Source organism: Oncorhynchus clarkii, chromosome 33, assembly GCF_045791955.1.
Source record: "Oncorhynchus clarkii lewisi isolate Uvic-CL-2024 chromosome 33, UVic_Ocla_1.0, whole genome shotgun sequence".
Taxonomy (NCBI): Eukaryota; Metazoa; Chordata; class Actinopteri; order Salmoniformes; family Salmonidae; genus Oncorhynchus; species Oncorhynchus clarkii.
In genome coordinates this window covers 4,348,410-4,365,136 of record NC_092179.1, presented here as the reverse complement: position 1 = coordinate 4,365,136, position 16,727 = coordinate 4,348,410, and the positions used below count along the sequence as shown (strand labels likewise).

Genomic DNA, 16,727 nt, shown 5'->3' with positions numbered 1-16,727 from the left:
TTATTTGTACTTTTACTATTACTTTGATAATTTAGTATATTTTAGCAATTACATTTACTTTTAATACTTAAGTATATTTAAAACCAAATACTTTTAGACTTTTATTCAAGTAGGATTTTACTGCGTGACTTTCACTTTTACTTGAGTCATTTTCTATTAAGGTATCTCTACTTTTACTCAAGTATAACAATTGGGTAATTTTTACACCAATCAGGTGTACAATTCAGTAATCAGGCGGGAATAAGCAGGAAATCCAGAATCCTCCAATCACGATTTCTGGAAAACCAGGGAATTTATTGAAAGTTCCCAGAATTTTGCAACCCTAGGTATAGTAAATGCAGACGATCCCAGTCATTGGACATGTACATTTTGGTCCTAGGTTAGATATTAATCTGATCAATCAAATCAGAAGATTCAGAGTTGCAGAGCCATGTATGTACATACTGTACATTACAGTAACTGTGTAAAAATATATGCATCACCGCTCTTGGCCAAAAACAACCACATCTGATCACAACAGAAGAGAAGCCCCGCAAACACGTCCTTTCCAAAAAACAGAATGGCCATTCAAATCCCCCCAGGGCCCACCCCTTCTGCCTTAAGAAACTTTCTTAAGTTCAAATAACAGGATGTGATCAAGAATCTTTGAGTAATGGCAGATGTTTGAACTTTTTTAAATAATAAGTAGTACCAGAAGTCCTTGTTGAGTAGGTTAATGTGACGAGGGAACCCCCCCGTTTTTGACTCAACTGGAACATATCTGGGGTTTTCAGTTAGTCATAAAATAGAGAGAACGGAGGTTCCCTCTATGACTTACACGGCCCACACCTGACATCACTGCGCTGACAAAGACACACACACACACACACATACACACAGATACGTGCCCTTGGGCCCACTTCAGATGGAGCCATGGGAATCACTGGTGGAGCAATAGACAGAGAAATATTAAGGGATGGGCTAAGCCATTCTACCATTCTAAAACCATCACTAACTTGACATCAACCATACATAGGGCCCTATAAAATTGGGTGAATATTTTCTCTGTTTCTCTTTGTTTTTTCAGATATTCGCTCTCAAAATCACACTTTTTTAATAGAAAAACAAAATTAGATGTTCTAAGTCCACAACAATGCTTAAACTACTCCAGGACACCACTTTTGAGTTCAATACATTTTTCAGTATTGTCGAATTCCGTTTTTAATGTCTGGATTCCGTGATTCTGTCCGCATTCTTTGTAAAGCGGATTTTTATAGGGCCCTACATACAGGGAGGAGATGGGTAAGGCTTGTGTACTAAAACAGAACAAAAACTAACTGTGCCCAAGATCATTTCTTATGTGTCTCTGTATCTCCTGCATTACCAAGTTCATAGGTTTATATTACAGTATTTGCACATGATACATAGCTGTCTGTTTGTGATGTGTACAGTATCTATAGATGTGTATCTGTAATTACTGTATATCAGGACCACCTCCAATATGAAAGGGTTATTAACACACATCGCTGAAAGAAATAAACAAATGAATCCATAACACATATATGACACCCAACAGTGCAAAACAGTACCTCCTGTAAGCAAGTCTGTGTTTCTGCTGAATATCAATAAGATGACACAATAGATTGTTTACTTGGGAAAAGCAGCACAGATGTCCCACTACGGGAGGAGGCCAATAGAGACTTATTAGGACAGTAATTACAAACATACACACATTGCCGTCCCATCTGATACACACACACACACACACACACACACACACACACACACACACACACACACACACACACACCAATGTTCCATTCAAGCAGGGTTTTGCTTTATCTGCAGATGTACCACCTACTAAGGATGAATATTTTCAAGAAAATCTACCAAGTTTCAATACCGGTAATAATTCATAGTTATCCTGGAAGTGCCCATTTAAAGCGTTTAAAATCAAGATATGGTCACTATGCCAGGGTTCTCCCCAGATAAGAGGGGCGCTGTGCCACCCTGTCGGCTTGGCTGTACAGATTTCAGATCAAATTAAACAGTATTTACTAATGATAGAGTAACTATCTTTGTTCGGCAGCGCATTTCAGCAGTAGGCTATCTCAATGCACAAGAGCGCACTCCGAGTATAGCGTTGTATAGTCATTCTTACTCAGTCAAACGAAAGTGAAAAGACCAAAGTTGCTAAACTTGCTAGATAACCTCCAACGAATTACAGAATATCTCCTATATTTGGCTAAATCGAGTTGATGATTATACAGATAGCAGATCAGCTCACGAATAACTGGGAGATGAAGAGTGGAAATAGTTATAGCGGTATTTTGACAGGCATACACGAGAGACGTGCTCTGATAATGCAACCTATGGATTACATAATAAAGTCAGGATTTTCATGCGAGACATGAGTCAAGATTTTGGGACTGGATAGGAAAATAGCCTAGACTCTAGGACAGGAGAAGATAGAATTTTCCCTCATGACTCTCTGAATTGATAACAGACTTCATGTGACAGTGAATTGTGCATAGGCCTATCAAATGTGTGACTGCCTGAAGATTCACAATGACAGCTCAAAGAGGGGTTCCCTGTAGGATTTATTAATTGCATTTGGGTCGCGTGTGCAGTCCGCCATTGTCAACTATGCATGCGCTTTGAATTTATGGCGACTTTGTGTGATGTAAAAGGTTTCCATGCAAAAAGCTGTTTGGATAATGTGCTCTTTTATTTGTTGCTAATCTGAGGTTGCGCATGTTGTGTAGGGCCTGCATTAGTGCTGACATTGGATAATTGTTTTTGTAATTTCTCAGATCTTGTCATTTTATTTTTTCGGGAAATGTAAAGAGTGTTACCGGGACAGTCCCGGGATTCCGGTTACCCATGTTAATCACTAGCACCTACTGAAGCACCTGATATACTAATGGTCGTTTGATCGGAAAATGTTCTTATTTTCTCGTCTTCCTTAGAATGGATCCTTCAAAGGTACACACGCGGTGGTCCTCAGTTGAGTTTACTAGACTAAAGTACTTAAACAGCTGCAGACTGAATTTTCCGATGTAGTCTTTATCTTCTTAAGTCGAGAGTTTGAGGGTCTTACCATTTTCTGGTTTGGTAGAGTCTAACCATTTTACACCCCAGTAGCAACCTGGCCATGTACTGGTCTAAATGGTTGATTATTCAGGTTACAGCTATGACCACTGTCCTCACCGGCAGCAACCCGGCATGTTTTGGTCTAATATGTTAATTCTTCAGCTAGTCCTTTTAAGCACTCGCTTTGGAGGGCGGTTCCATTAACCTGTTGAGTCTATGGGGGCGCTATTTCATTATTGGATAAAAAAACGTGCCCGTTTTAAGCGCAATATTTTGTCACGAAAAGATGCTCGACTATGCATATAATTGACAGCTTTGGAAAGAAAACAGTCTAACGTTTCCAAAACTGCAAAAATATTATCTGTGAGTGCCACAGAACTCATGCTACAGGCGAAACCAAGATGAAACTTCAAACATGAAATGAGCAGAATTTCTGAAGCTCTGTTTTCCAATGTCTCCTTATATGGCTGTGAATGCACCAGGAACGAGCCTGCGCTTTCTGTCGTTTCTTCAAGATGTCTGCAGCATTGTGACGTATTTGTAGGCATATCATTGGAAGATTGGCCATAAGAGACTACATTTTCCAGGGGTCCGCCCGGTGTCCTTTGTCTAAATTGGTGCGTAATCTTCAGTTGCGGTCATTTTCTCCTGGGATTCAGGACAGAAAGCACACTTCCACGAACGATATATCATCGAAGAGATATGTGAAAAACACCTTGAGGATTGGTTCTAAACAACGTTTGCCATGTTTCAGTCGATATTATGGAGTTAATTTGGGAAAAAGTTTTTTTGGGTAGCCAAACGTGACGCACCAAACGGAGCCATTTCTCCTAAACAAATAATCTTTCAGGAAAAACTGAACATTTGCTATCTAACAGAGTCTCCTCATTGAAAACATCTGAAGTTCTTCAAAGGTAAATTATTTTATTTGAATGCTTTTCTGGTTTTTGTGAAAATGTTGCCTGCTGAATGCTAATGCTAATGCTAACGTTAAATGCTACGCTAGCTAGCTACTGTTACACAAATGATTGTTTTCCTATGGTTGAGAAGCATATTTTGAAAATCTGAGATGACAGTGTTGTTAACAAAAGGCTAAGCTTGAGAGCTAGCATATTTATTTCATTTCATTTGCGATTTTCATGAATAGTTAACGTTGCGTTATGGTAATGAGCTTGAGTCTGTATTCATGATCCCGGATCCGGGGTGGCTAAGTTGCCACAATGTCTGTGCTCTCGTGGGCATGGTTACTAACTTGGCAAAGTCTATATGAAAAACCATTATCTTTTCTAGAAGGCTAAAATCACATCTTCTCAACAATAGTTTCATATTTAATCATATAAGTTTTATAACATTTAGATGTGACTCTGACATGTATATTGTGAAAGCTCTTAAAGTTACAATGTTTCCGTTATAACATTTTTAATGATATCACCAAACAACAACTGGTTTGACATTATTATTGTTTGGACCCCACCATCCATTTCCCACATTAATTAGGTAAGAAATATTGTTTCAATGTCCAACCTTTTGATGTTACACTACTGCAAAATCTCTCTGCTGTAACAATGGGATTTTTAACTTCCATTTCTGCAAAGTGGGAAAGAGAGTTCCTGCAAGGTATTGGCCAACTTCCCCTACTTCCCCAACTTCCTCTCTGTTGGAGGGGGGGGGGGGGGCTCTCTCTGATCCTCACCCAGAAGGGAAAGTCATGACAACTAAGTAGACATGAAGAACACTTTTGGAAAAGCATTAACAGTGGAAACACAGAAATGCCTTGTTTGCACCACAGATGCTGAAATAAATTGTGGCTCAATCGAACAAATACGGGAAAGGCTGTTTGGTTTTCTGTGCACTAGCCTAGCAATTGGCACGCATGCAATGCCAAGATAGATTGTGCTAGTGTAACATGATCCATCCCTGTCATGTAAACCTGAGATTCAAACCCTACTCACAATGACAAAATACACTCTGCAATGCACCGTCAACATTTTATTTGATTACCTGCCAGGCAGTCAAGCAGGAGGTGCACATGAGGTGTCCGCAGGGCTCGATTTTTACATCCTTGTCGTTCTCTGCGCAGATCTTGCACAGCTGGAAGGTGGAGCCCATCTCGCAGTAGAGCTCGTACTGCTCCTTTAGGACCAAAGAGGGGTCAGTTATGAGGCAGCACACACAACTCATGAATTAAAATAAGAATTGGTCACACATGAAGCAGAATGTTAATTGAATTTGAATTAAAGGAAGTGAATTTGAGTCAAGTGAGATGTATAGTGCATTCGGGAAAGTATTCAGACTGCTCGACTTTTTCCACATTTTGTTACGTTACAGCCGTACACTAAAATGGATTCAATTGTTTTTTCCCCTCATCAATCTACACACAATACCCCATAATGACAAAGCAAAAAAAAAATTGGGACTTTTTTGCGAAATTATAATAAGAAAAACAACGGAAATATCACATTTACATACAGTACCAGTCAAAAGTTTGGACACACCGATTCAGGAAACTAGGCATATGTCGCATGTTACGACTTAACAGGAGAGCCGTTTGAACGTAAAAAATGTTTTTTTAATCAAAATGCGTTTTTGGGGCAGAAATGCCTTCTTGAACATGTGAACGTTCATGTGCCTTACTAACAAACTCATATGCCATCTGTAAATATGAATACAATTGTTAAATTACAAGCCTTGTTGGTTTAGCCATAGAAAACATTAGCGACCTTCCCACTAGCCATGATTGGCTGAGATAATGAGTGGGCTGGACATACCGAGAGAGGAGTTCGGATTGGTCTGCCATAAAAGCTTGTCAGTCTGTGTTGGTAATCCAGTCGAACGCGGCTTTTTTACAAATGTATTGTGTAGTGGAGCTGCATAAGTGTGGCGTCCACTTTCTGGAGGTTCAAGTTTTGAAATCAGTGGAATTATAGCATGATAGCTAAAGAGATGGAGGAAACACCTGTCTCCATATTTCATCTTCAAACTAAGGGCAACCGTGATATGGCATTCCTGACAGGGAGACACATCCATGCACGATGATGCATTCAGGTAAGAAAGTCTAGCGTTAGCTAGCTAACGTTACATTTTCAGATATTAAACGTTTTCTAATTTTGACAGAAAGTGGTTTCATTTCAAGCTAACGTTAGCTGGTTGGCTCCCTAGCTGATGTTATTATTTGTTTCTCAGAGCCGTTTGCTGTTCTAGCTAGAGCCTAATGTTAGCTAGCTAACATTGAACATGGATAGTTAGCACTATTCATTGTTGTTTGACTAGCTAACGTTAGCTGTCTGGCTCGTTAGCTAACGCGTTATGTGACATGTGTGAACTTACACTTTGTTTACCAAGCTAGGTACATTGTTTACCTAGCTAGCAAGCTTTCTGAGTGCCAGAGCGCAGAATAACTGATGAATTTACAAACGCTCAACGTCCGTTGAATCTGGCCGGTGTCAGTAAACATTGGCAAAAAAAGGTAACTAAATTGTTGCCAGCAACACAGTTAACATGAATACAGCCTAACCAGCTCTGCTAGGGCGAGTAAAATGGTCAGAGTGGGGTGTTCTCTCAATTGTGTCTGGAAGTAGCTAGCAAGCTAGCCAATGTTAGCCAGTTAGCTTGAGTGCTTGACTGCCGTTGTGAAGTCAGAAAGTTCGGCCAGAGCCGTGGTCTTTAATGGTCTTTAATGCAGGACCAACAGACAAATGCCTTACTTTCTTCCCCTGTTTTGTCATTTACCCAGAAAGTAATCTATGGGGGCAGGAGAGACAGTCATCCATGGTTCAGATTGTATCAAAATCCACTGCCAACTTGAGTGAACTGTAGACAAAATAACCAAAAAACTAACATGGCAAGCTCACCATGTTCAAAAGTTATGGCCTAATCACCTCTAAGTAACTTCAAACCAAGTCATTGAGTTGATTTGGTCATGTAATTTTGAACATGGTGAGTTTGCCCCTATCCATAGTTTTTGGTTAAAGCTCAACTTGAACAAGATATTGTTTCATAACCTCAGCATATGATCGACGGACTTATTGGCTGATTCATGTGATTTAGGCTGCATTTTGTGATAATGTTGGTCTATCAGGTTTGACAAGCTCTGATTGATAACCACTTTTTAGGGATGATGAGAGACAGAAACAGATGTGGCAGACCTTTACAATGTTGAAGTACAGTGAATTCCTCGGAATACTAAGTGTTTTCTTTATTATATTACTACCCTTTTAACACATATTTGTTTTAAGTTGGTGATAACATGGACCATCAGACTATTTTATTCTCTACTTTAGAACTCTTGGGGGTATCCGAAACCAATGTGTAAAAAGTACTTTATGAAAATGTTGAATCTGGCCTTATAAATAACACAAAGACATGTCAAATCAGGTAATGCCTAAATTAGTCTAAATGAAGTAGGCTTTGAAGTGATTGAAATACATCAGACAATTATTGGAAAGTTCAGGAAACCCACAAATGTCGCTGAGTTAAAGCAGTTCCACATGGACGAGTGGGCCAAAATTCCTCCACAGCAATGTGAGAGACTGATCAACAACTACAAGAAGCATTTGGTTGCAGTCATTGCAGTTAAAGGTGACACAATCAGTTATTGAGTATAAAGGGGCAATTACTTTTTCACACAGGGGTATTGACTGTTGCATACTTTTGTTAATTCAGTAAATGAAATAAGTATCAACATTTTGTGTTATTTGTTCACTCAGTTTCCTTTTATCTAATATTCGGTTTGGGTTGAAGATCTGATAACATTCAGTGTCAAAAATATGCACAAATCAGAAAGGGAACAAATACTTTTTCCACGGCACTATGTTCCTGAGAGTCTTAGCTTTCTGCAATGCGGTCACAATTGCCATTATAAAACAGGTTGTTTGGATCCTAGATGCTGATTGGAGGAGCAGCGTTCCAAGCTGTGCTGTATTGGCTGTTACAGGCACACTATGCCTACTAACAGTTCCATCAATTATCATTGCACTACCATCAGAATTTCACCATCATAAGAATTTGCATCTATTCTATTTATCTCAACTCGCACATTATTTCCCCTTGATTGTAGCCTAGCATTTAGTTTGGTACAGCTGGGGTAATATAAGCTGGCTGCCTGTCTGACCTCTGAAGATTTGTTTCACTTTTGAAATGCAAACTCCCCTGGACCCTACCACAAAGTGTGTGCCCTCAGGCCTGGAGGGAAGCTAAAGTCATTCCGCTACCCAAGAATAGTAATGCCCCCTTTACTGGCTCAAATAGCAGACCAATCAGTCTGTTACTAACCCTTAGTAAACTTTGTGTTTGACCAGATACAGTAAACAAATTGACAATAGACTTTCAGCACTCATAGGGAATGACACTCAACAAGCACGGCACTTACACACATGACTGATGATTGGCTGAGAGAAATTGATAAAATGGTTGTGGGGCTGTTTTGTTAGACTTCAGTGCAGCTTTTGACATTATCGATCATAGGCTGCTGCTGGAAAAATGTATGTGTTATGGCTTTACATCCACTGCTATAATGTGGACAAAGAATGACCTTTTTCATTTTACCTTTATTTAACTAGGCAAGTCAGTTAATAAGAACAAATTCTTATTTTCAATGACGGCCTAGGAACATTGGGTTAACTGCCTGTTCAGGGGCAGAACGACAGATTTGTACCTTGTCAGCTCAGGGATTTGAACTTGCAACCTTTCGGTTACTAGTCCAACGCTCTAACCACTAGGCTAGATCACAGAGGGTCACAGAGCTTCTCCAACAGAATCAGGAATTCCCCAGGGTAGCTGTTCAGGCCCCTTGCCTTTTTCAATCTTTACTAACGACATTTGACTGGCATTGCGTAAGGCCAATGTGTCTATGTATGCGGATGACTCAACTCTATACACGTCAGCTACTACAGCAACTGAAATGACTGCAACACTTAACAAAGATCTGCAGTTAGTTTCGGAATGGGTAACAAGGAATAAGTTAGTCCTAAATATTTCCAATACCTAAAAAGCATTGTATTTGCGACAAATCATTCACAAAACCCTAAACCTCAACTACATCTCGTAATTAAAATTGAGCAAGTTGAGGTGACTAAACTGCTTGGAGTAACCCTGGATTGTAAACTGTCATGGTCAAAACATATTGACACAACAGTAGCTAAGCTGGGGAGAAGTCTGTCCATAATAAAGCACTGCTCTGCCTTCTTAACAACTCTATCAACAAGGCAGGTCCTACAGGCCCTAGTTACCACAAAGAGGGACTTGGGAAAATTGCAGTTGGCTCAGAACAGGGCAGCACGGCTGGTCCTTAAAAGTACACGGAGAGCTAACATTAATGGCATGCATGTCAATCTCTCATGGCTCAAAGTGGAAGAGAGATTGACTTCCTCGTTACTTGTTTTTGTAAGAGGTGTTGAGAAGCAGAAGGTACGGAGCTGTCTGTTTAAAATACTAGCACACAGCTCGGACACCATTGCATACCCCACAATCCATGCCACCAGAGGTCTCTTCACAGTCCCCAAGTCAAGAACAGACAATGGGAGGCGCATAGTACTACATGGAACTCTATTCCACATCAGGTAACTGATGCAAGCAGTAGAATCAGATTTAAAAAGCAGGTAAAAATACACCATATGGAACAGCAGGGACTGTGAAGTAACACAAACATAGGCACAGACACATGATAACATACGCACTATACACACACGTACACATGGATTTTGTGTTGCGATATGTGGTAGTGGAATATGGGCATGAGGGCACACACTTAAGTGTGTTGGGAATTCTGTAATTAATGTATTGTAATGTTTTTAAAATTGTATAACTGCCTTAATTTTGCCGGACCCTGGGAAGAGTCTTGGCAGGAGCTAATGGTTATCCATAATAAATACAAATAGAAATACAATAGAGAGGTGTCCAGACAAGACAAAACCTTTTCTGAGCCAGCCCGAAATCACCCATCATCATCATTATTATGGATATATCCAAGTAAATGACAATAAAAAAAAAGCTCAAACAGACAAATGCAGCTAGTGGGCTGTCATTCCAGGTGCAATGTTTGACGTGACGGAGTTAGCTGAAGTTGGGAGTGACAAGAACGTTAGTCAGCCTGCATAGCAGCCACTTTTGTTAGAACGGAAGACCAGCCCTCTACAGGATGGGTGTTCCTATTCCGGGATGGTTGAGCTAATGTGATTAGCATGACAGTTGTAAGTAAAAGCAACCTTTCCAAGACATAGACATGTCTTATATGGGCAGAACGCTTACATTCTTGTTAATCTAACTGCACTGTCCAATTTACAGTAGCTATTACAGTGAAAAAATGCCATGCTATTGTTTGAGGAGAGTGCACAACAGCAGAACTTTTATCACGGCAACTGGTTTAATACATTCACCTCTGAAGGTAAATAATGTACTCACATTCAGTAATATTGCTCTGATTTGTCATCCTGAGGGTCCCAGAAATAAAATATAACATATTTTAAGTATAAGCTAATGATCCATCATGTATGATATTCCTGGGAGTGTGTAAACTTAAATGTTGTATTACCATATAATTTTGTATGTTCTCTGTAGTCACGTACTTGAAAATGTATCAATTGACCAATTCGGCACATTTGGGCAGACTTGATACAAAATATTGACTAGTATTGCCATGCTTCACTGGCTCAATCTGAAACTTTGCGCGCACACTGCTGCCATCTAGTGGCCAAAATCTAAATTGTGCCTAAACTATACATGATTGACTTTCTCTTGTATTTCAAAGATTATTTAAAAAAATTATAAACGCCTGTTTTTTTTGTTTGTATTATTGTTTACCAGATCTAATGTGTTATGTTCTCCTACATTAATTTCACATTTCCACAAACTTCAAAGTGCTTCCTTTCAAATGGCATCAATAATATGCATATCCTTGCTTCAGGTCCTGAGCTACAGGCAGTTAGATTTGGTTATGTAATTTTGAAAAAAAAAGTACAGTTCTTAACTTCTTTGGGACTGGGGGGGCAGTATTGAGTAGCTTGGATAATACGGTGCCCAGAGTAAACTGCCTGCTACTTAGGCCCAAAAGCTAGAATATGCATATAATTAGTAGATTTGGATATAAAACACTCTGACGTTTCTAAAACTGTTTGAATGATGTCTGTGAGCATAACAGAAATCATATGGCAGGCAAAACCCTGAGAAAAAAAATAGGAAGTGGGAAATCTGAGGTTTGTAGTATTTCAAGTCATTGCCTATTGAATATACAGTGTCTATGGGGTCATATTGCACTTCCTAAGGCTTCCACTAGATGTCAACAGTCTTTATAACCTTGTTTCAGGCTTCTTCTGTGAAGGGGGAGAGAATGAGAGCTGTTTGAGTCAGGTGTCAGGCAGAGTGCCATGAGCTAAATCATGCGCACGGCTGAGAGAGGTAGCTGCGTTTCTTTTCATTTCTAAAGACAAAGGAATTGTCCGGTGGAAACATTATTGAAGATTTATGATAAAAACATCCTAAAGATTGATTCTATACATCGTTTGACATCTTCCTCCGAATTGTAATATAACTTTTTGGACTTTTCGCCTGAAATTTCGCCTGGACTTGCCCACGCCTCGTGAGTTTGGATTTGTGAACTAAACGTGCGAACAAAAAGGAGGTATTTGAACATAAATGATGAACTTTATCGAACAAAACAAACATTTATTGTGGAACTGGGATTCCTGGGAGTGCATTCTGATGAAGATCATCAAAGGTAAGTGAATATTTATAAAGCTATTTCTGACTTTTGTAACACCTCTCCTTCTTTGGAAAATAGCTGTATGTTTTTCTGTGGCTAGGTGCTGACCTGACATAATCGCAAGGTGTGCTTTCGCCATAAAGCATTTTTGAAATCTGACACAGCGGTTGCAATAAGGAGAAGTTTATCTATAATTCCATGCATAACACCTGTATCTTTTATCAATGTTTATGATGAGTATTTCTGTAATTTGATGTGGCTCTCTGCACTTTCACCGGATGTTTGTTTGAGACAATGCATTTCTGAACATAACACACCAATTTCAAATGAGGTTTTTGGACATAAAGATTAACTTTATCGAACAAAACACACATTTATTGTGTAACATTAAGTCCTGTGAGTGCCATCTTATGAAGATCATGAAAGGTTAGTGATTAATTTAATCGCTATTTCTGAGTTTTATGAGCCCTCTCCTTGGCTGGAAAATGGCTGTATGATTTTCTGTGACTAGGTGCTGACCTAACATAATCGTTTGGTGTGCTTTCGCTGTAAAGCCAATTTGAAATCGGACACTGTGGCTGGATTTACAAGAAGTTCATCTTTAAAATGGTGAAAAATACTTGTATGTTTGAGGAATTTTAATTATGGAATTTTTGTTGTTTTTAATTTGGCGCCCCGTCACTGGCTGTTGACGAGAGGTTTTAAGAATAATTTTAAAATAATTAATGACTGGAGCGTGTCTGCAGCAACATGACCAAACAAACTAAAGACCTGTCCAGACTATTTCCTCTGATGGAAGATTGAAATTGTATGAATTTACTTATCAAAATAAGGTTTTTGTTGTTTTAATATGTTGGTAAATGTTTTATAAAAGCAATAAGGCACTTGAGTCAGTGCTGCATCATGAATACAGTCAAAGGTAAATACAGTCACAACACCATTTTACCTGTGACTGTTTTCCTGATACATCACTCCATCTTGTGCCTTATTGCTTAACTAGCCCGTTCGAACGCTATAACCAAATTCATAGGAACAAGATCACAATTGCATTCAATTTATATCCCCCAGTCATTTTGTGTGATTATCCCTTCTAACGAGTACTGTGTGACCTGTGAGCGTTTTAGAGGAAAACAGAACACAACACATGTTCCTGAGAGTGTTAGCTTTCAGTGATGGGTTCATAATAGCTAATAGCCCAAACCAACCCTAGAGCCAAATTCATAGGAAGAAAACTAATTCAACATGTCACACTGGCTTTAGAAAACAATTGTTGCAGAATCAAAACGGCCTGTCCGGCGGCTGGGTGGGACACAAATGCAATTTGCAAAAATGCAATATTCTCTCTCTCTCTCTCTCACACACACACACCCCACACACTGACCTGTGTGACTTTAATGTGATCATGGATGGTGGGTTCACACAAGCCTTTAAGGTCAGGGTTGTAGCTGCGTCCGTCAGGAAACAAGTAGCTGAGGACAGAAGATAGACAGCTTAGATATCCCAGCATTCCTTGCAGACTGCTGACAAAAACTAAGAACGACACAGAGATGTCACAGAAGGCACAACAAGCTAAATTTAACATCTGTTATCAAACATCTTCATAACACAGTCATAAAAATGACATTGCATGGCATCTCCATTTAGGACCACTTTAAAAGAGACATTATCCTGACACAGAATACTTTTTGGGAGAAATATTTTTGTTTCATGGAGCATGGCACATGAATGCATTTGTGATCTTTATTTAACTAGGCAAGTCAGTTAAGAACAAATTCTACAATGACGGCCTACACCAGCCAAACTGGGCGACAGTGGGCCAATTGTGCGCCGCCCTATGGGACTCGCAATCACGTCTGGTTGTGATATAGCCCGGATTCAAACCAGGGTGTCTCTAGTGATACCTCTAGCACTGAGATGCAGTGCCTTAGACCACTTCACCACTCGGGAGCCCAAGGTAGTTTGTTTCTGCAATTTGTATTTTACCGCAATACATTTCTTATGACAGCACTATGAAGAGTGAAGTCATGAAGTGCTCTCTCCAAATCGAGTCCCCATGATCTGACTGCTTTGTCCACCGACACACACAGGCAGTGAGCCTAATGTGCTTTCATGCATAATTGTATCCTAGGAATCCTCCATTAGAATATTTGCAGAAGTGGGCCACCTTTGCTCGCCTCCCAAAGGCGCTCTGAACCGAAACCACTCAAGTGTGGCGAAAGAGATCAAACTACATTTACAGAGGTAATCATCCCTCGTCGCCTGAGGGGTCAAGACAGAGAGGAAATAAGACTGTGTAAATGGCTACATCCCAATTCCCCACCTTTCTCCCAAAATGTGCACTTGCATTGCAGGCCCCAATTCCCTCCCTACCCCGTCAATGATTGCAGATTTGTAGTAGAAGCAAAATAATAAGGTTTAGTTTATGTCACAGTGTACAACACTGGCAGATAAAACCTGAATTGCAGTCCAAACATACAGTACCAGTCAAAAGTTTGGATGCTCCTACTCATTCAAGGGTTTTTCTTTCATTTTTACTATTTTCTACATTGTAGAATAATGAATACATCAATACTATGAAATAACACATATGGAATCATGTAGTAACCAAAAAAGTGTTAAACAAACCAAATGTATTTTAGATTTTAGATTCTTCAAAGTAGCCACCATGCTTTTCCAACACTCATGAAGGAGTTCCCACATATGCTGAGCACTTGTGGCTGCTTTTCCTTCACTCTGCGGTCAAACTCATCCCAAACCATCTCAATTGGGTTGAGGTTGGGTGATTGTGGAGGCCAGGTCATCTGATGCAGCACTACATCACTCTCCTTCTTGGTCAAATAGCCCTTACACAGCCTGGAGGTGTGTTGGGTCATTGTCCTGTTGAAAAACAAATTATAGTCCCACTAAGTGCAAACCAGATGGGATGGCATATCGCTTCAAAATGCTGTGGTAGCCATGCTGGTTAAGTGTGCCTTGAATTCTAAATAAATCACTGACTGTCACCAGCAAAGCACCCCCACACCATCACACCTCCAACTCCATGCTTTACGGTGGGAACCACACATGCGGAGATCCTCCATTCACCATTTCTTCACCAAATAGATGGTTTGCCTGTACAAGCCCCACCTGGACTGGACACAGCTAGACAAACTTATCTTTTTGAGAAGATCAGGGAGTTTTGCGATGAAGAGGCTATGGACATCACATGCCCTGCACCAAAGTCAAGGGCAGGACAGAAACAGGTTCTCCGAATATAGATTGCCTTGTTCATGCGTGGTTCTGACGGACCAGTCATCAGCACAATCTGCAGTGCCTCTATTCAAATGACTCTCTCCTAACATGCACACCATACATTGCTGCTACTATTTTTATTTTTTTTATCCTGCTGCTCAGCCACTTTTCCCCTGACTGTATGCATATAACTAACTACCTCATCTATCACTGATATTGTTATTGATATTGTTCTTGTACTGTGTATTATTTTAACACTATCTATTTCTGATATTGCTAATATGCAAGTAACCATTTGGCTGTACCATTTACACATTCTGTAGAGATCCATCCACTTAGCAAGACTTAGCAAAATATTGATATATAAAATGAATATTGATATGTGTGGTCATAACATGATTTTGTTACATACCACAACAATATCATGTGACCATATTGTTGGGTTCTGAGAATATAAAATATACTTATTCATGTCACTGATGGAGTGCTAAGGTTGAGGGTCTACACCAGAAGTTAAGGGTTATAGGAGGAAGGTATATAGTGTGTGCAACTAAGTGTCACGCCCTGGCCATAGAGAGGCTTTTTATTCTCTATTTTGGTTAGGCCAGGGTGTGACTAGGGTGGGCGTTCTATGTTCTTTTTTCTATGTTTTTGTATTTCTGTGTTTTTGGCCGGGTATGGTTCTCAATCAGGGACAGCTGTCGGTCATTGTCTCTGATTGAGAACCATACTTAGGCAGCATGTTTTCCCACTATGGGTTGTGGGTAGTTGTTTTCTGTGTCTGTGTTTTCACCATACAAAACTGTTATTTTGTGTTCAGTTGTAATAAATGTAACATGGACATACCACGCTGCATTTTGGTCCGATCTATCCTACTCCTCATCAGACGAAGAAGTTTGTTACACTAAGCTTGGAATGTGTTGAGTGCAAGGAAGAGATTACATGTGGCAGGCATTGATAAGGGGAGACGGGTGGAGATCTTAGAAACTAACAATGTCACTGAGGGAGAGAGGGTGATGTATAATGTTTACATTATGTCAGGATATGTTATTGCTGGCCATCAGGGATACTCTGGGAGGAGAAGAGACACAGTCTGGTATCAATAAACATGAAAGCCTTGAGTTGGGGAGGAGTGAGCACTTTGGGGTAGAGGTCAGGTTAGATGAAGTGAGGAAGAACAGATATCAATCACTAAGGTTCTGCCTGGCAACAGAGATGCATTCGCTGTTCAGTTGTGGAGGAGGAGACTCAGCTTAGGAGAAAGGATTAAATATCAGTGCTTGTGTGAAATGTCGGTTTGTCTGAATCCAGCGGTATCAACCCTTTGGGAAGAATTCAACTTGGTTAAGCTTCTAGGTGTCCGTGAGTTATTTACTCTGAAAATTAGAACTTAGAACAGTATCAAGTGTCCACCACATAAATATATGGCGCATCCACATAAAAATATGGCACATGCATCTGTTTATGTACTGTACATGTGCACCTCACTCAGGTTACAACTCTTAACCTCATGGCCTTAACCTCTCTGGGGTAGGCGGGACGCTTGCGTCCCACATGGCCAATAGCCAGGAAAAATGCAAATACATATCTATAAAAATCAAACATTCATTAAATTACACATGCAATATAGCAAATTAAAGCTACACTCGTTGTGAATCCAGTCATCATGTCAGATTTCAAAAAGGCTTTTCGGTGAAAGCATAAGATGCTATTATCTGATGATAGCACA

At 39.9% G+C, this 16,727-nt stretch overlaps 1 protein-coding gene across 5 annotated transcripts in view; it reads right to left on the bottom strand.

Annotated features, from left to right (window-relative positions):
* Positions 1-16,727, bottom strand: part of LOC139392740 (Cbl proto-oncogene B, E3 ubiquitin protein ligase) — a 165,091-nt gene that overhangs the window by 65,076 nt on the left and 83,288 nt on the right. For all 5 annotated transcript variants that reach the window (XM_071140955.1, XM_071140953.1, XM_071140958.1 and 2 more), the window contains 2 exons: positions 13,149-13,236; positions 5,074-5,205 (listed from right to left, as the gene is read on the bottom strand). In XM_071140955.1, coding sequence (XP_070997056.1) covers positions 5,074-5,205; positions 13,149-13,236 — 220 coding nt within the window. The remainder of the gene's footprint in view (positions 1-5,073; positions 5,206-13,148; positions 13,237-16,727) is intronic.